At 50.2% G+C, this 19509-nt stretch overlaps 1 protein-coding gene across 1 annotated transcript; it reads left to right on the forward strand.

The window, feature by feature from the left end:
* Positions 1 to 1812: 1812 nt before the first annotated feature.
* enc3 (ectodermal-neural cortex 3) lies at positions 1813 to 18788 on the forward strand. Its single transcript, XM_055658495.1, has 4 exons — positions 1813 to 2166; positions 8148 to 9947; positions 15510 to 17694; positions 17809 to 18788. The coding sequence occupies exon 2, from the start codon at positions 8149 to 8151 to the stop codon at positions 9916 to 9918; it is 1770 nt and encodes a 589-aa protein (XP_055514470.1). The 5' UTR covers positions 1813 to 2166; position 8148; the 3' UTR covers positions 9919 to 9947; positions 15510 to 17694; positions 17809 to 18788.
* Positions 18789 to 19509: the final 721 nt, after the last annotated feature.

Below are 19509 nucleotides of genomic sequence, written 5' to 3' on the forward strand. Positions count from 1 at the left end.
GACGCTTCACATCAGCAGCCAGCATCTGCAGTTAGTTCTTTCTTTCTCATTCTTGGGGTGGCAGGTCTGTCATCCGAAGAGCAACTAAGCAGACCAGACTTTTCCCCTGTAAGGTTTAGAGGAATGAGAGGTGACCTTATTCAATTCCATAAAATTCTTATCGGGCTTGACAAGGTTCAGGTTCATTCGCCATGATCACATTGAATGGCTCGAAGGGCCGAATGGCCTAATCCTGCACCTATTGTCTATTGCTGGGTGCTAAGGTCAAATGTGATAGTAACAATTGATGGGCCGATGGGTTTCCACATTTCAATAACCAGCTGCCCAATTATTCCGCTTGGGCAGCTTACAACCCAGCGGTATGAATACTGATTTCTCTATAACTTCAAGTAACCCTTGCAACCTCACCCTAGTCATCCTATTAGTTTCACTGTAGTCCTGATGACTTTCACTGTTTATATCCACTCGTTATCACCTTCTCCACAGCCAACAATGGACCATTGTGGGCTCCACCTTTCCGTGATCAACGTTGCTGGCTTTGATTTGTTCTTTTCGTTCCTTTCATTCATTTGCTCTTTGTACCTTTTCATACCTCTAGTTTCCCTCTCTCCTCGACTCTCAGTCTGAGGAAGTGTCTCGACCCGAAACGTCACCTGTTCCTTTTCTCCAGAGATGCTGCCAGACCCTCTGGGTTAATCCAGAATTTTGTGCCCATTGTGTTTTAGGGAAAATATATCTCCTCAACAGAAGCTGAAACCAAAAAAAGATTGAAGAACAATTATGAGGGACGGTGCAGAATTAGGCCATTCGGCCCATCAAGTTTACCACGCCTTTCAATCGTGGCTGATCTATCTCTCCCTCCTAACCCCATAACTACTGCCTTCTCTCCATAACCCCTGACACTCGTACTAATCAAGAATCTATCTATCTCTGCCTTAAAAATATCCATTGACTTGGCCGGGATTCCCGGGATGGCGGGACTGTCATATGCTGAGAGAATGGAGCAGCTGGGCTTGTATACTCTGGAGTTTAGAAGGATGAGAGGGTATCTTATTGAAACATATAAGATTGTTAAGGGTTTGGACACTCTAGAGGCAGGAAACATGTTCCCGATGTTGGGGGAGTCCAGAACCAGGGGCCACAGTTTAAGAATAAGGGGTAAGCCATTTAGAACGGAGATGAGGGAACACTTTTTCACCCAGAGAGTTGTGAGTCTGTGGTCTATGGATACTTTCAAAAGAGAGCTAGATAGGGCTCTTAAAGATAGCGGAGTCAGCCATGATCACAGTGAATGGCTGTGCTGGCTCGAAGGGCCGGATGGCCTACTCCTGCACCTATTGTCTATTGTCTTCCACAGCCTTCTGTGGCCAATAATTCCACAGATTCACCGCCTTTATCTCGCCGGGAGATTAAACAAACATTATATTGCAGCTCTTCCCTTCCACTGAAAGCGCAGAGACTCACAAAGTCGGGAGGAAATATTTGACCAGCTGGGGCAAGTATCATTTTACAAGAGTCACTCTTGCCAAAAAAAAGCTCTTCCCCTCTCGCTACTGATTTGACGACAGCCTTGTCAATATTCTGATGTGTCTACAAAGGAACCTACATCCTGCCTTCTCCATTCGCCAGGACCAGCGTCAGTCAAACTGAGCGCTCCCTTTGTGTGTGTGTGTTTTTCGTAAAATAAAGTTGTGACTACACATACATTTTGAAAGAGAAGTTTGTGCGTTTGTTTTCATTGATGTTTTGGAGAGAGATGAAGAGAGAGGGGGGAGGAGGTGAGGGGAGGTTTAGCTGAAGGGCTGAGTTTCTGGGGTAAAGGTCCTTGGTGGGAATTGATCGAGGGTTTGTTTCATTGTGGGTTGTTACTAAGTCGGAGTGGGAACCTCCCACAAGGTGGGTGGGGAGTACCGCTCCATAAATGTACCGAGAGCCAAAGATCTTTGCCGAGAGCTGCAGGGGGATGAGAAGTGAGAGGGAGGACGGTGCGTGGAGCACAGAGACCATGCGCTAGGAGTAGTCCAGTGCCAAGTTTCTTTTTTTGCAAAGCGCTGCCACTGAGTGCACCTCCTCTCATCCGTCTGTAGAATCACTGCTCTCTCCTTCACACCGCCATCTGGGACGGATCTGTAAAGCCGCGACTCGTTCCTTCTTCAAGGCCTCGAGGTAGGTTGTGCAGAGTTTTACTAAAGGGGGGTGGAGGTAGAACAGAAAGTTCTGCAGCCTTTCTGCGGGGAGAACTTTCTGCAACGACTGGTCTGTGTGTGTGTGTGTCCTGCTCTGCGTTGCATATGCAAGCGTTGTAGGAGGAAACAGGTCCGGGCAAGGTCCCACGGGCAAAGGGGGGGGGAGGGAGGAAGCTGGAAGAAGATGTGCCCATTTTGCACTGTCGTTGAGTTTTCGCTTCTGTGATCCATGTATTACAGAGCGGAGTAGAAGCGAGCAGCGTTCAATTCTCCAAAGCTGGAGCTTTTAAAAAAATTTTTTTAACACAAAATGCTGGAGTAACTCCGGAGTCGGGCAGCATCACTGGAGAGAAGGAATAGAAACATAGAAAATAGGTGCAAAATGCAAAATTAGGTGCAAAATAGGCGATGTTTCGTGCTGAGACCCCTCTTCGGACGCTGCCTGACCCGCTGAGTAACTCCAGCTTTGTGTGTCTTATCTTGGGTGTAAACCAGCATCTTGCAGTTCCTTCATAAATTGTTTTTTTTTTTAAATTTTTGGCAGTGTTGGTTTTCCCACCGGTCCAATCTCTCTCTGGTCGTTTCACAATGAACGGGTCGCACCTAGAGAGGATAGAGAATCCTGGTGATTCTCTACCCAAGGCGGCTGAGGGCTTGTTTGCTGATTGTAGCCAAAATCAGGAATAGATTTGGGGAGAAAGACACAGAATGCTGGAGTAACTCAGCGGGTCAGGCAGCATGGCAGATTAGAGATGCTGCTTGCTGCCTGACCCGCTGAGTTACTCCAGCTTTTTGGGGCTATCTTCGGTGTACATCTGCAGTTACTTCCTACACAATAGATTTGGGGATTTTGTTTAATGAATGATGTTTAGAGGCAAGGCCTGTGTTTTCAGAATCGCCGCCTATCCGTGCTCTACTGAGATGCTACCTGACCTGCTGAGTTACTCCATCCAACACTTTGTGTCGTTTTGTCTAACCCAGCATCTGCAGTTCCTTCGTTTCTACTGAAAAAAAAACCTGGTTTTATTTTAGTTTAGTTTATTGTCACGTGTACTGAGGTACAGTGAAAAGCTTTTTTTGTTGTGTGCTATCCAGTCAGTGGAAAGACAATACATGATGGACAATCGAGCCGTCCACAGTGTATGGATACAGGGGAAAGGAAATAACATTTAGTGCAATATAAAGTCCAATTAAACATAGAGAGCGGTCCTGAGCTACCATCTACCTCATTGGGGACTCTTGGACTAAGTCCAATTAAACATAGTCCAAGGATCTCCAATGAGGACTGCTCTCTAGTTGGTGACAGGATGGTTCAGTTGCCTGATCACCAGCTGGGAAGAAACTATCCTTGAATCTGGAGGTAGATAAAAATGCTGGAGAAACGTAGTGGGTGAGGCAGCATCTATGGAGAGAAGGAATAGGTGATGTTTCGGATCCTTGTTGGGGGAGTCCAGAACCAGGGACCACAGTTTAAGAATAAGGGGCAAGCCATTTAGAACGGAGATGAGGAAACACTTTTTCTCACAGAGAGTGGTTGGTGAGTCTGTGGAATTCTCTGCCTCAGAGGGCGGTGGAGGCAGGTTCTCTTGATGCTTTCAAGAGAGAGTCAGATAGGGGTCTTAAAGATAGCGGAGTATGGGAATTATGGGGAGAAGGCAGGAATGGTGTACTGATTGGAGATGATCAGCCATGATCACATTAAATGGCGGTGCTGGCTCGAAGGGCCAAATGGCCTCCTCCTGCACCTATTGTCTATTCAGACTGATGTTGGGAGGGGGGTGGGGTGGGGAAAGAAAGGAAGAGAACGGAGAGAGCAGTGTGCGTTTTCACACTTCTATACTTCTTGTCAGAGGGGAGAGTGACTGGGTTGAGACTGGTCCTTGATGATGCTGCTGGCCTTGCCGAGGCAGCGTGAAGTGTACATGGTGTCAATGGGAGGGAAGTTGATTTGTGTGATGGTCTGGGCTGTGTCCCCAAATTCTCTGCAATTTCTTGTGGTCCTGGATGGAGCTGTTCCCGAGCCATGCAATAACACACCTCGATTAAAATGCTTCCTGCAGCGCATCTGTAGAAGTTGGCGAGAGTTGTTGGGGACAGTTGTTACCGATCTTTCAGATTAACCATTTTGTGCGAAAACGGGTGTTTAAATAGTGGGAGTTCAGGGGTTAAATTAGGATCCAGTTCTTGCACTGAGCTGGTATCCATCCACTGGAGTGTGAAAGGTGAAGACTGGATTCATTTGAGGTCTTGTAAGAAGTCATTTGAGAAATTGAATGTTCATTTTCTCTGGTGGAGCTCAGAACAAAAAACGGAGGGGGGGGGGGCTTAATGTTAGACCCAGGGGTGAAGTCTGCAGGCATTGCCTCGCACTGGTACAAGTTGGGGCCTCTGCCCAGAAGCCTGGGGTGCTGGGCTTGGTTCGAGACTCAGCCGTGAAGCTGATGGGAGATACAAGGGCTGTTTAACTAGTGGGAGTCAAGGGTGGCACAGCGTTAGAATTGCTGCCTCACAGCGCCAGAGACCCGGGTTCGATCCCGACTACGGGTGCTGGTCTGTATGGAGTTTGTAAGTTCTCGTGTGCAGGGAGGAACTGCAGATGCTGGCTAAAAAAGCAATGATAGACACAAAAAGCTGGAGTAACTCAGCGGGTTATGCAGCATCTCTGGAGAAAAGGAATAGGTGATGTTTTGGGTAAAGATTCTCTTTTTCCCTTGGTTTACGTTCTCCCCGTGGCCAGCGTGGGTTTTCTCCGGTTTCCTCCCACAAGAAAGAAGAACAGGTTTGTAGGTTAATTGGCTTGGTTTAATTGTAAATTGTCCCTAGTGTGTAGGGTAGTGTTAGTGTGCCGGGATCGCTGGTCGGCGCGGACTCGATGAGCCGAAGGGGCCCCTTTCTGCGCTGTATCTCTAAACTAAATGGACAAAGTAATCGGTGCACCTGCAAAATTGCTTTTGTGGGAGGTTACCATGTACAAATTTAGCATTTATTACAGGGAACCACCTTCCCATTAAGTTTTTGTGTTGTCGATGATAAAATGATTTCAATGCCAAATTTGTACATGTCAACCTCCCACCAAAGCACCACGCTAATGCACAGAGTATCTGTGAGGCAGGGACTCTACCTCTGCGCCACCGTGCCGCCCATATTGTATGGATGATAGGAATACGATTTTTTTTTTTTGCTTGTAAACTTCCATCACCAAGTGTTTGGCCACCTGTTGTCTCATGAAGCGACTGCTATCTGTCTGGGGGCACATGAATGAATGAATGAATAGGTTTATTGGCCAAGTATTCACATACAAGGGATTTGCTTTGGTGCTCCGCCCGCAAGTGACAACATGACATACACAGTGACATCCCCATTGCAGGACCATGTCACTGGGTCCACAAGATTGTGTGTAGGAAGGAACTGCAGGTGCTGGTTTAAAGCAAAGATGGGCACCAAATGCTGGAGTAACTCAGCGGGGCAGGCAGCATCTCTGGAGAGAAGGAACGGGTGACGAATCCCATTGAAACGAAACATCGCCCATTCCTTCTCTCCAGAGAACCTGCCTGTCCCGCTGAGTTACTCCAGCATTTTGTGTCTATCCACAACATTGTGCGCTGAATTTGTACCCCTCTGGTGATTGATGCAGGGGGTGAACACGAGCCACTGGGAATCTGCTGTGAGTCTTAAACTCTAGCTGTGTGCTGAGGGGCCAATCTCCTGTGCATTACGCTAGCTGTCTTGTCCCTGGTCTGTGAGAGGCAGTCTTCCCCCCCCTCCCCCACCCCCACCCTTTGTGTAATTATATATAATTTCAGCCAAGTGCAGGAAGTGACTGAACCACTGGCATTCCTCTTTACTTCACGGCTGCACACATGAAAAGACGTCTTTAAATCTTCAAACGGACTTGGCTTCCCCCCACAAAGCCAGGGATAAAAGGATTCTACTGCTCTAAGGAAGCATGCGTGGAATTCTTTTTATTCGGTCAAAGATTAGCTCTCCCCCCCCCACATACACTCATCTGCCTTCCTGTTACTGTCTACACTGCAAGGAGGATCTTTATATTATGGCTGAATCCTTTCATGTCGAGCCCTGCAGGCTTGGTTCAGGGCAAGCATCCAGATTTAGGTGACCGTGGGTTCAAATCCCAGTCCTGACCGTGCCAACAATGGCGGCTTGAGGGTGACAATGCCGTCCTGTCCTCCTCCCGTCCACCACGCTGGAGACCTTTGAGCTTCATTAAACTACCCTTTACCATGTATCTTTCTAACCCCACCCCACCCGGGCACGGACGTAACCCCGGACAAGGGGCAGGCAGCCGGTTCGGGTACGTCCCTCCACCGCCTGGCGACGTGACTCGCGGATGGCCAGCTTGGCCAGGCCCAGGAGCAACCCAACCAGTACATCTTCAGCCCTACCCTCTCTGTCTTTGCACTCTTTGACAGGATAGCACGCAAGCACCAGAGAGCTTTCCACTGTACCTCATGACACGAACCGTAAACTAAATAAACAAAACTTCCACATGATAGACAAAAAGTGTTGGAGTAGGGTTAGGTGGGGAGGGGGGGGGGGGGGGGGGGGGGGGTGGGAAGGAGAGAGGATGGTGGGTGGGAGGGGAATAGGGTGGGCGGGGGAGGGGCGATGGTGGGAGGAGGAAGGGGGGGGTGGGGGAGGTGAACAAATCTGAGCTGGGCGTTTCATGGATAGAATCTGGAAATGTGTGTGCACTTGGAGGAAGATTTAATATATAGTCGTCTTCTGTTGAGCCCAAGTTGTTGCGTTAGTCATTGATGTTAACTCTACATTAGTCAGTGATCTAGAGGAAGGTGCCATGTTTGATGAGCTGCAGGGCTCTGTACTAGTAATTGGTGGCCTCCACCCATTCTGGCGAACTAATATCCATTGTGCAGGCACAGTGGTGCACATTTTCCCACCTTTGTGTTTTAACACAATATTGGGTTGGGCCCCGACTGTGTCCTTCCCAGAGCGATTGCTAGCGGCAATTTGTGTAATGAACCATAGGCCGGGCGACGGGAGCTGGTCTCTACCACATTCCCATGGTCAGGCGCCCTGTTCTGATTCCGAGGTAAGGCTCTGAAGGATAAGAGACTGTGCCATTCCGTTTACGGGAGGTGTGCAGTTTACTTTAGAGATACAGAGAGGAAACGGGCCCTTCGGCCCACCATGTCCGTGCCGTCCAGCGATCACCCTCCCTGTGCACTAGCACTATCCTACACACTAGGGGACAATCTACAATTTTTACTGAAGCCAATTGACCTACACACCTGTACCTCTTTGGAATTCTGAGTGCAAGTATCTTGGACAACGAAGAGTGTTCAAGGAATTCAAGATACATGTCCAAGATACTTAATCACCAAGTTATCTCTTAGGGCCCGCAATGCAAGCCTGTGCTAAACATGGTCTAAACTTAGATCATGATCCATCAGTCTGAAGAATGGCCCAACCCCTAAATATCACCTCTAGACTTTACAGATAGAGCACGTAAACAGGTTGTGATGGGGGATGGGCTGGGTTTGATGAGATTGGGCCGGGGTCTGGAATGGGCTGGGTTCTTGGTTTATTGGTCCTCCAACATATTCCAAATGGAATTTAAACTGGAGGTGGTGAAGGGAGGGCTTAAGCCAGAAAGGGTTATTGGGAAGAAAGAGCTACTTTAAATTTAGTTGCACCTGGTTGGGTAACTATAGTTGGGTGGAGATTATTCCATGCTTTAATTGTGCGGGGGAAGAACGAATTGCTGTATATGGGTTTGATGGGAATGGGCTGGAGTCTGGGTCAGGCTGGGTTTGATGGGAATCGGGCTGGGGTCTGGAATGGGCTGGGCTTGATGGGAATGGGCTGGGGTTGATGGGAATGGGCTGGGTTTGATGGGAATGGGCTGGGTTTGATGGGAATGTGCCGGGGTCTGGATGGTGCCGGTGTTGACGTCCTGTTCTCTGTCTCCTCTCTCGGCAGCATGTCAGTAACGGTGCACGAGAACCGCAAGTCTCGCTCCAGCTCGGGCTCGATGAACATCCAACTGTTCCACAAGCCGTCGCACGCCGACAGCCTGCTGACCCACCTCAACCTGCTGCGCAAGCGCCACCTGTTCACGGACGTGACGCTGTGCGCGGGCGCCCGCACCTTCCAGTGCCACCGGGCGGTGCTGGCCTCCTGCAGCCGCTACTTCGAGGCCATGTTCGCCGGCGGCATGAAGGAGAGCCGGGACGGCACGGTCAACTTCCACGACTCGCTGCACCCCGAGGTGCTGGAGCTGCTGCTGGACTACGCCTACACCGCGCGCGTCCTCATCAACGAGGAGAATGCCGAGTCGCTGCTGGAGGCCAGCGACATGCTGCAGTTCCACGAGATCCGCGACGCCTCGGCTGAGTTCTTGGAGAAGAACCTGCACCCCATGAACTGCCTGGGCATGATGCTCCTGTCCGACGCCCACCAGTGCGAGCAGCTCTTCCAGCTCTCCTGGCAGACGTGCCTGGCCTACTTCACCGTCCTGTATCGCACCGAAGACTTCCTGGGCCTGCCCGTGGACAAGCTGCTGGAGCTGGTCCTCAGTGAAGACCTGGAGGTGGAGGACGAGAGTTTGGTGTACGAGGCGGTGATGGGTTGGGTGAAGCACGACCTGCAGCGGAGGCTGGAGCACCTGCCCGAACTCCTGCGCTGTGTACGCCTGGCCCTGCTGCCCCAGTCCTACCTGTACAACAGCGTGCTGGGCGAGGATCTGGTGGCGGGTCACAAACTGGGCCGGGGGGTGGTGGAGGAGGCCATCTCCTGCAAGCTGAGGATCCTGCAGAACGACGGGGTGGTCACCCTGCTCTGCGCCCGTCCCCGCAAAGTCAACCACGACATCCTGCTGCTGGGCGGGCAGACCTTCGCCTGCGACAAGATCTACGCCATCGACCAGAAGACCAAGGCGGTCACGCCCAAGGCGGACATCCCCAGCCCGCGCAAGGAGTGCAGCGCCTGCGCTATCGGCTGCAAGGTCTACGTGACGGGGGGCAGGAGCTCGGAGAACGGGGTGTCCCGGGACGTCTGGGTGTACGACACCCTGCACGACGAGTGGGCTAAGGCGGCCCCCATGCTGCTGGCGCGGTACGGGCACGGCACGGCGGAGCTGGACGCGTGCCTGTACGCGGTGGGCGGGCACACGGCGGTCAGCGCCACCCTGCCCGCCTCGCCCTCCGTCTCGGTCAAGCAGGTGGAGCAGTTCGACCCGCAGGCCAACAAGTGGACGCTGGTGGCCCCGCTGCGCGAGGGGGTGAGCAACGCCGCCGTGGTGGGCGCCAAACTCAAGCTCTTCGTCTTCGGCGGCACCAGCGTCAACCGGGAGAAGCTGCCGCGGGTGCAGTGCTACTCGCCGGCCGAGAACCGCTGGACCGTGCCCGCCAAGTGCCCGCAGCCCTGGCGCTACACCTCCGCCGCCGTGGTGGGCGACCACATCGTGGTCATCGGCGGCGACACCGAGATCTCGGCAAACTCCGCCTACCGCTTCAACACCGACACCTACCAGTGGTCCAAGTTCGGCGATGTGGCGGCCCGGAGAGTCAGCTGCCACTCAGTCGCCTCCGGCAACCGTCTCTACGTGGTTGGCGGTTACTTTGGCGACCAGCGCTGTAAGACCCTGGACTGTTACGATGCCTCCACCGACTCCTGGAGCAACGTCACCACCGTGCCCTACGCCCTCATTCCCACCGCCTTCGTCAGCACCTGGAAGTATCTCTCCGTGTAGGACCGTCGCCAAAACACAAGCGCCCTCAGGTAACCACCACCCTGGCACCACGTACATACCGCAGTTACTCAGCGGGACAGGCAGAGAGAGGGGATGGGTGACGTTTAGGATCTTCTTCTTTCGTGTGGCATGCACAGCCTAAAGTTGTTGGACAACTTGTTCGATTTGATCTTCTGTTTGTGCACGTCGAGTTAATTGCATTCGTCGAAACAGGGCTGACCATGTGAAGGTTGCAATCTTCCACCCCACATTTTGGGTCAAGACCCTTCTTCAGAGTCGGGGGAGAGAGAGGGAGAGAGACCAGATATATAGAAGAGCACAAATAGCATGTAACGTGTGGAAAGGACAGATCAAAGTGGTCGATGATTAAGGAAATGTACAATGGTTCAATGCTGGCTGAGGGGAAGGTGACCACGAGGCAAACAAACAGTAAAATTATTCAGGAGGGCAGTGAAACTAGTCGGAGAACTAAGGTGGGGGAGGGAGGAAGTAAAGGTCACTTTAGCTCCAGAGATGCTGCCGGTCCCACTGAGTTACTCCAGCATTTTTGTGTCTATCTCGCCTCAGTGTTTGGTTTAGTTTAATTAAGAGATACTGCACAGAAACGGGCCCTTCGGCACAGAGTCCGCACCAACCAGCGATCCCCGCACACTAGCACTGTCCAGCACACACTAGGGACAATTTTTTTAAACGCATTTTACCAAGCCACTTAACGTACAAACCTCTACCTCTGTCTTTGGAGTGTGGGAGGAAACGGAAGATCTCGGAGAAAACCTACGCAGGTCACGGTGGGGGGGGTCGTAAAACTCTGTACTGACAGCACGTAGATCGAAGTCGGGTCTCTGGCGCTGTGAGGCAGCAACTCTTACCGCTGCGCCACCAGTTAGCCAGCAGAAGCCTCGTCCCCTGTAGCTGGAGGCCCTGTAAATGACACAGTAAACCAGTGGGATAGGGCTGAACACATTCAAGTTGTCACGTGTACAGAGGTACCGTTAAAATCTTTTTATTGCGTGGTAAACAGTCAGCGGAAAGACAAATACATGATTACATTCGAGCCATCCACAGTGTGCAGATACAGGATAAAAGGGAATAACGTTTAGTGCAAGGCAAAGTCTGATTAACGATAGTCCGAAGGTCTCCAATGAGGTAGATGGTAGCTCAGGACCGCTCTCTGGTTATTGATGAGTGAGGGTTGGGACTTTGTAGGTAATGCTCATAGAGTGATACAGTGTGGAAACAGGCCCTTCGGCCCAACTTGCCCACACTGGCCAACATGTCCCAGCCACACTAGTCTCACCTGCCTGCGCTTGGTCCATATCCGTCCAAACCTGTCCTATCCATGTACCTGTCTAACTGATTCTTAAACGTTGGGATAGTCCCAGACTCAAACTACCTCCTCTGGCAGCTTGTTCCATATCCCCACCAACCCTTTGTGTGGAAAAAGTTACTCCTCAGATTCCTATTAAATCTTTCCCCCTTCACCTTGAACCTATGTCATCTGGTCCTCGATTCCCCTACTCTGGGCAAGAGACTCTGTGCATTTACCCAATCTATTCCTCTCATGATTTTACACAACTCTAGAATATCGCCCCTCATCCTCCTGCGCTCCAAGGAATAGAGACCCAGCCGACTCAACCTCTCCCTATAGCTCATGTAATGGCAAGCAATCTTGGCTGAATTGAGGAGCATAAGGAGTTAACGACAAAACTCAGCCGGGCCAGGTTTTGGGCGTGCCTCACCTTTGAAGGTGTGCTAGTGTTTTCCAACCTTCTTGAAGGCTGCTATTTCAATCAAATTCTCCAGATGCCGTACTGATTGGAGTGATTCACACAGGGGCACTGCGACCCTTGGGTTGCCAGAGTCTGTGAACCTCGCCAGAGTCCTCGCACCTCAGAAAAGGCTTGTGTGTGGGGTCGAGTCCCATGCACGGGTCAATAGACAGTAGACAATAGGTGCAGGAGTAGGCCATTTGGCCCTTCGAGCCAGCACCGCCATTCAATGTGATCCCGTTCCTGCCTTCTCCCCACCGACATTCAGTACAGACGTGGACAAAGAATTGTCGACACAAGGAAAATGTTGGGGTAACTCAGTGGGTCAGGCATGGATGGGTGACGTTTCGGGTCGGGACCCTTCTCTTCAGACTCAGTGGGGCGGCACAGCAGCTGCAGAGTTGCTGCCTCACAGCGCCGGAGACCCGGGTTCGATCCTGACTATGGGTGCTGTCTACACACAGGTTGTACAGTCTCCCAGTAACCGTGTGGGTTTTCTCCAGTTTCCTCCACACTCCAAAGACGCGGCAGGTTTTTAGGTTAAATACCTTGGGCACAAACCAGCATCTGCATTTCCTTCCTACACAGGTTTTTGTAATTGGTTTCTGTAAAAATAAAATTGTAAATTGTCCCTCGTGTGCAGGGATGGTGTTAGTGCCGGGGTGATCGCTGGTCGACATGGTCTCGGTGGGCTGATGGGCCCGTTTCCACGCTGCATCTCTAAAGCCTGTAGTAAAGTCTAATCTCTTGAGCTGACCTGTATATCGTTCCGCCAACATTCCTTGGAGAGCGGACTACCCCGGTTCCTGATCGTGCCCTGCTGCTGGTGGTCCATGTGATTCCAGGTCCGATCAGCAAGTACAGGTTCCTGTTTGTCCCTGGGAGGAGAAATTGGGCACTAAGGAACAATTTACATTTACACCAAGCCAAATAACCTACAAACCTCGACCCGTCTTTGGAGTGTGGGAGGAAGCCGGAGCTCCCGGAGAAAACCCACGTGGGTCACGGGGAGAACGTACATTCTCGGCGCTCGTGGTCGGGGTCGAACCTGGGTATCTGGCGCTGCCAGGCAACAGCTCTACCAGCTGTGCCGCCCTCTGTCGCCTTTAAAGCAATCAAGTGACCCAGTGTGGCCCAGTGTGGCCTGCTTGGCCGTTCCCCTCTAGCCAGCTCTGACTGCTTCTCGCAGGCTACGGATATTCCAAGCATCTCAAGTGGATGTGACAGCGAGCTGCACTGCTGGGTAATGTGATTATAGCCGGATAATCCTGTTTTAATGCTGCTGAGTGAGTGATTTTTAAATATCAGTCGGAGATAGCTTTGACAGGGTTCCCCCTCTTGCTGTTGCGTGGGTAGGGATTGTGTAGGTAGGGAGTAAAACGGCTGTTTAAACTAACCTGGGCAAGTCTGGGAACACATTCTGGCAGAAACGGGGTGGAGTTGACTGCCATGCCCCAACACCGAGAAGCCAGAGAATTCTGTCAGCTGAGCCATGCAGGTCAAAGGTCGGGGGCAGGGAGGTGTCAGATTACATTGACTTGCTGTTCATAGTAATGGCAGCTAGCAGCAAGGGAGCAGAACAGACCAGGCACTGTGTGGAGGGTGCTGGTGTTCTGAGTGTGTTTAAACTGTGCCCAGTATTCAGCTGCTGTGCTGGAGGTGTAGGAACAGCTTCTTCCCCACAACTATCCGGCTATTAAATGCCACAACCTCCAAATTGGTTTCCAACTGCATAGACTGCAAGTTTTATATTTTTTATATCGAAGATAGACACAAATTGCTGGAGTAACTCGGTGGGACTGACAACATCTCTGGAGAAAAGGAATAGGTGACGTTTCGGGTCGAGACTCAGGGAAAAGCGAAACAAAAGATATAGACTGTGATAGATAAAGGGATATAGATCAAATGAATGACAGAAATTCTTACATGCAGCAGCATAACAGAATATGTAAACATACTAGTATTTCTGTAAACAATATCATAAACGGAAAAAAGTTCTGTCTGCGTATATATACATAGACTTGGGAGCATTGGTTTTGTCTTTTTGCACTATTATTGCTTGTGTGTGTGTATATACATGTGTACATGTGTGTGTGTACGTGTGTGTGTACATATAAATATACGTGTGTACGTACACACAAAGACAAAACCAAATCCCCCAAGTCTATGCAGTTCAGAGCCTATTTGAGATTGTAGATGTTTAATAGCCTAATGGCTGTAGGGAAGAGGCTGTTCCTGAACCTGGACGTTAGAGTTTTCAGGCTTCTAAACCTTCTTACTGATGGCAGGAGTGAAGCGAGTGCGTGGCCAGTATGGTGTGGGTCTCTGACGATGCTGGCTGCCTTTTTGAGGCAGCGACTCCTGTGAATCTGTTCGATGGTGGGGGGAGGGCAGAACCTGTGATGGACAGTGCAGTGTTTGCCACTTTTTGCAGACTTCTTCGCTCCTGGGCTATTGTAGTCTATTTATTTGTCTGCTTTTTAGATGTACCGAACTTTGTTTACATATGATATATTTGATATGTTTACATATCTGCTGTGCTGCTGCTAGTAAGAATTCTATTATTCCTTTTCGGGGCGTATGACATTAAAAACACTCTTGGCTCTTGGTTGGAGAGGCTGTAGAGATGCAAGTTCTGTAGAGAGGGGAATTGCTAGTAATCTTTCTAAAGGGGCCACTCTACTGTGGGCCAGCCAAGCAGAGAGTTTCCATGGCAACAGAGGCTTCCCATTGTGCCTTTAGGGGACAATCTGTGGCGAGAACTGCATTCCAAAATGGCCGTGCAACACCAGGTGACCTACACAAAATGGAGGGCTCTCCTTCCCGATGACCTACACAAAATGGAGGACTCCCCTTCCCGAGAGGGGGGGGAGGGGACATGCCGGCTGAAGTGAGCCTTAGACTCCTAGGAAGGACTAAAGATTTAGGTTTATTGTCACGTGTACTGATGTACAGTGCAAAGCTTCACTATCCGATGGGGATGCTACCCCGTGTGGAATTCATTGCCACAGACGGCTGGGAAGGCCAAGTCATTGGGTATTTTTACAGTCTGAAGTGGGGGGTCTCGAACCGAAACATCACCCATTCCATCTCTCCAGAGATGCTGCCTGTCCCGCTGAGTATTTTGTGTCTTCAGGTATTTTTAAGGTGCAGATTGTCGGTTTAGTTCAGTTTGAGATACAGCGTGGAAATGGGCTCTTTGGCCCACCGAGTCCACACCGACCAGCGATCCCCGCACGCTAACACTATCCTACACACACACACACACACACTAGGGGCAATTTACAATTTTACCAAGCCAATTAACCTACAAACCTGTATGTTTTGATAGTGTGGGGGGAAACTGGAGCTCCTGGAGAAAACTCATGCATGCCACAGGGAGATCATGCAAACTCCATATAGACAGCACCAGTAGTCGGGATCTAACCCGGGTCTCTGGCGCTGTAAGGCAGCAACTCTACCGCTGTGCCGCCTTCTTGATTAGTAATGGTGTCGGGGGCTATGTGGAGAAGGCGGGAGAGTGGGGTTGCGAGGGAAGGATAGATCAGCCATGATTGAATGGCGGGATAGACTCCGTGGGCCGAATGGCCTAATTCTGCTGCTGTAACATATGAACTTATCAGGTACAATCAAGTGAAAGGAATTACATTTTAAAAGAGTACAGCAATTGTATTGGAGGATAGGTGATCCTACACGGGGAAGAACAAGCGAAGAGTCGGCAGGATGGGAGTGTAGGTGAGATGTTCGGTTTTGTCATCACTTGTAGAGGTTCCAGAACCCTCTTGGTGGGATGCTGAATATCTGTTGTTGTTTTTAATCCAGGCCTCGAGGAGCGTGCGATGCTGTTGACCAGTGGAGATGTTTTGGACGAGTCGCGTTGGGCGTTGCCGCCTTTGCCGTCATTCCCTCTGCTTGGACCCACGGAGCCTGAGGAAGGATTGAAGCGGGAGGTCCAGCTGAGGACTGGCGCCAGACGCACGGCGGGTTTGAGCAGCACCGCTCCAGAGAGTTACTGGACTCTCACCTCTCTCGCCTCCTCCAACCCTTAACACAAGAGACGATAAAATGACTGCCGTTGTGGTAGGCGGCTGCGACTGACTGATTCAATGGATGGCTGAGCCAGGTTATGGTGCTATTTCCTACCCCGTTTGCTAAGGGTTGGCACCTTGTAATTCTGTGGCCTTCTGCTGCTGTGTGGGACAGAGACAGTGTGTGCATCTGACGCACAGGTATGGAGTGATCATCCTGGGACAAATACTGTGGCCCCACCACCTTGACCATATCGGACGGAGCAGGTTTACATGGTTTAGAGACACAGCATGGAAACTGGCCCTTCGGCCCACCAAGTCCATGCTACCCAGCGATGACCCTTGCACACTAGTCCTATGTTATCCCACCTTCCCATCCTCTCCCCACACACTGAGGACAGTTTTTCAGAGGCTGATTAACCTCCCAACCCGCACGTCTTTGGATTGTGGAAGGAAAAGGGCGCACTCAGAGCAAAGCCACGCAGACTCCACACAGGCTGCTACTGAGGTCGGGGTTGAACATGGGTCTCTGGTGCTGAGAGGGAAGGAACTGCAGATGCTGGTGGACACAAAATGCTGGAGTAACTCAGCGGGACGAGCAGCATCACTGGAGAATCTGATGCTGTGAGGCAGCAGCTCTACCAGCTGTGCCACCATGCTGCTCTGGTATGGAATTGTTCAAGGAAGGGACTTTCCACTATTGCCTGAAGACCAGTGCTACAGAACTGGCAAAACCTGCCTCCAGGAAGTAACCTTGTTAAAGCTGGAACCTGTTCTTGATCAGAATCTGTGAACTGTGGTCCTGTTTTTTTTTTTTTTTTTTTACTCCATTCACAAAGGCTACCCACAGAAGGTGGAATTCTTTGCCATAGAAGGCTGTGGGGGCCACAAGTCAGTGGGTAGTTTTAAGGCAGAGATAGATAGATTCTTGAATAGTATGGGTGTCAGAGGTTATGGGGATAATGGGGTTAGGAGGCAGAGATAGATCCGCCATTATTGAATGGTGGAATAGGCTTGATGGGCCGAATGGCCTAATTCTACTTCTGTTCCTTATCACCTTTTGTTATTTGGATGTTAATTTTTGCCATGGCTCTTGCATGTTCTCTCACACTGCATTTGGTACAAGCTTCGATGAACCCAAGAGAAAACACGCCTTAATAAAAATCTGCCAAGATCGCCCTTCCTTCACCGAGGAGGCATCTGACCCCCGTGTCATAAGCAAGTGGATTTTTTCACCTTGTTTTACAATTTTTTAATTTTTTAATTTTTTTTTAAAGCTCTATTTTCGTGTTGGTAGTATGTGTGAAGTCTTTTAAGTTGTACACCACGAGGGAGCAACTCGGTGGGTTTGTGTATCACCTTGCCCCGCTGTCGAGTGCAAACTTGCCGTGTGTTGGGTGATGTTGGGCACTCTTTCCATCCTGGTCCTCCAGACAAGTAACACCATAAGCCCAACAAAACCACCGCTGGTTTACAGCCAAAACATCAGAGGTGAACCTCCACGTCAGAAACACTGCTGCGTTCAAAGAGTTTTGCACTTCACCTGCACCATCTTGAGTCTGCTGAGATTTGCCTCTGTATGCCTTAAGCTAACCTTGTCTCTGTGCTTTGGTACATATATCCCACACCATCCATACATGGGGATAATAGGTTGCATTCCTGGTACCATGTGGTTTTCGTGTGTGGGAAAGAACTGCTGATGCTGGTTTAAATCTCTCTGGAACTCTCTGCCATCTCTGGAACTCTCTGCCACAGAGGGTAGTTGAGGCCAGTTCATTGGCTATATTTAAGAGGGAGCTAGATGCGGCCCTTGTGGCTAAGGGGATCAGGGGGTATGGAGAGAAGGCAGGTACGGGATACTGAGTTGGATGATCAGCCATGATCATATTGAATGGCGGTGCAGGCTCGAAGGGCCGAATGGCCTACTCCTGCACCTATTTTCTATGTTTCTAAATAGAAGATGGACACAAAATGCTGGAGTAATTCAGCGGGACAGGCAGCATCTCTGGGGAGAAGGAATGGGTGACATTTCGGGTCAAGACCCTTCTTCAGTCCCATTCCTTCTCTCCGGAGATGCTGCCTGTCCCGCTGAGTTACTCCCGCTTTTTGAGTTGACCGTCTGGACTTCAGAAGGGGCGGGCTCTCATTTGCAACAATTGGCTATGGCGGCCATTGTAGTGTGTTCTTCCCCCCAGCTTTACCTTTACGTTTTAGAAAGGAGGTGAGGAGGAATTTCTTTAGACAGAGGGTGGTGAATCTGTGGAATTCATTGCCGCAAACAGGGGTGGAGGCCAAGTCAATGGATATTTTTAATGCGGAGAGTGATAGATTCTTGATTAGTAAGGGTGTCGGGGGGGTTACAGGGAGAAGGCAGGAGTATGGGGTTGAGAGGGAAAGATAGTTCGGCCATGATTGAATGGTTGAGTAGACATGAAGGGCCAAATGGCTTAATTCTGCTCCTACGAGCTGCACTCCTGTGTAAAGTCCTTTTTGAGTAATTTCCCTTATCTGTGCTGAATGCTAACCGGGTTCTGGAAGGGCAGATAATGCAATAGATGAAGTAGTTTGCATCAATAGGCCATTGGGATAACCTCAGTGGAAGCTTGCACGTTGGTCGGTGTTTAAATGGGGTCGTTTCACCACATGTTGCTGGACAGTGGAAGCTCTGAGGCCACAATGAAGAACCCTGCCCCTATAGTTTGGGTACAAAGAAGTCTCGGTTGCCATGTTAGCAGCCGCTGATTCCTCTCACGTTCAACCCTGTGAGTTATAAAAGCCGTCTCCAGCACTGAGGAACATTTGAACGCTTCGCCCTCTGGAGCGGTATTCTCTTTCAAATTTAAATGAAGGAAACGATTTGCATTCTTGTTTATACTGTAGATGTTTTGTGCGTTCCGGGAGCAAGTCTATTTTCTAACAATGTAGGGAATTTGCATTGAGAGCTCTTCTGTAACTTGTCTGACCTGCACAGCTGTCTGTCTGCGTCTGTCTGCTTCTGAGTCTTGTGCTTGAAGCTGTGTGTCACACCTGTCACTTTAATTTTGAAGATTTAAATAAATGGTCTTTGAACAAGGATGGTGGATTTGTTAATTTTTTTTTTAAGATTTCGTTTAGTTTAGAGATACAGCGCGGAACAAAAGGCCCTTCTGCTCACCGTATCTGCACCGACCAGCGATCCCTGCACATTAACACTATTGTACCCATACTAGGGGCTATTTACACTTATACCAAGCCAATTAACCTACAAACCTGTACGCCTTTGGAGTGTGGGATGCAACTGAAGATCTCGTAGAAAACCCACGCAGGTCGCGGGGAGAACGTAACAACCTCCGTAGAGCACCTGTAGTCGGGATCTGGTGATGTCAGGCAGCAACTACCGCTGTGCCACCCCTTTTTGCTCATTTTTTATTTTCTCTTTCCCCTGCTCCATGTTCTTTTCAGCTGGAGTTTGGTCGTGATTGCAAAGTATTTGTTTCCAGAAAAGAGCTTGGTTTAGTTCAGAGACACAGCGCGGAAACTGGAGGCAAAAGTCGGCCATCTTGAACCAGGCCCCAAACTCTCACCCTCCTCTCCCTGCTTCAACTATTCCCTTTTCACTTGAGAGATAACAGCGCGGAAACAGGCCCTTCGGCCTACCGAATCCGCGCCGACCAGCGATTGCCCATTCACACACTAGTTTAGTTTAGAAATACAACTAAACTCAACTACCACTGCGCCACCGTGCCACCCCTTTTTGCTCATTTTTTATTTTATTCCTCTCCTGCTCCATGTTCTTTTCCGCTGGAGTTTGGTCG

Source organism: Leucoraja erinacea, chromosome 29, assembly GCF_028641065.1.
Source record: "Leucoraja erinacea ecotype New England chromosome 29, Leri_hhj_1, whole genome shotgun sequence".
NCBI lineage: Eukaryota > Metazoa > Chordata > Chondrichthyes > Rajiformes > Rajidae > Leucoraja > Leucoraja erinaceus.

Bases quoted from the DNA above. Each gene is read 5' to 3' on its own strand.
- enc3 (XM_055658495.1), top strand. From the start codon at position 8,149: ATGTCAGTAACGGTGCACGAGAACCGCAAGTCTCGCTCCAGCTCGGGC.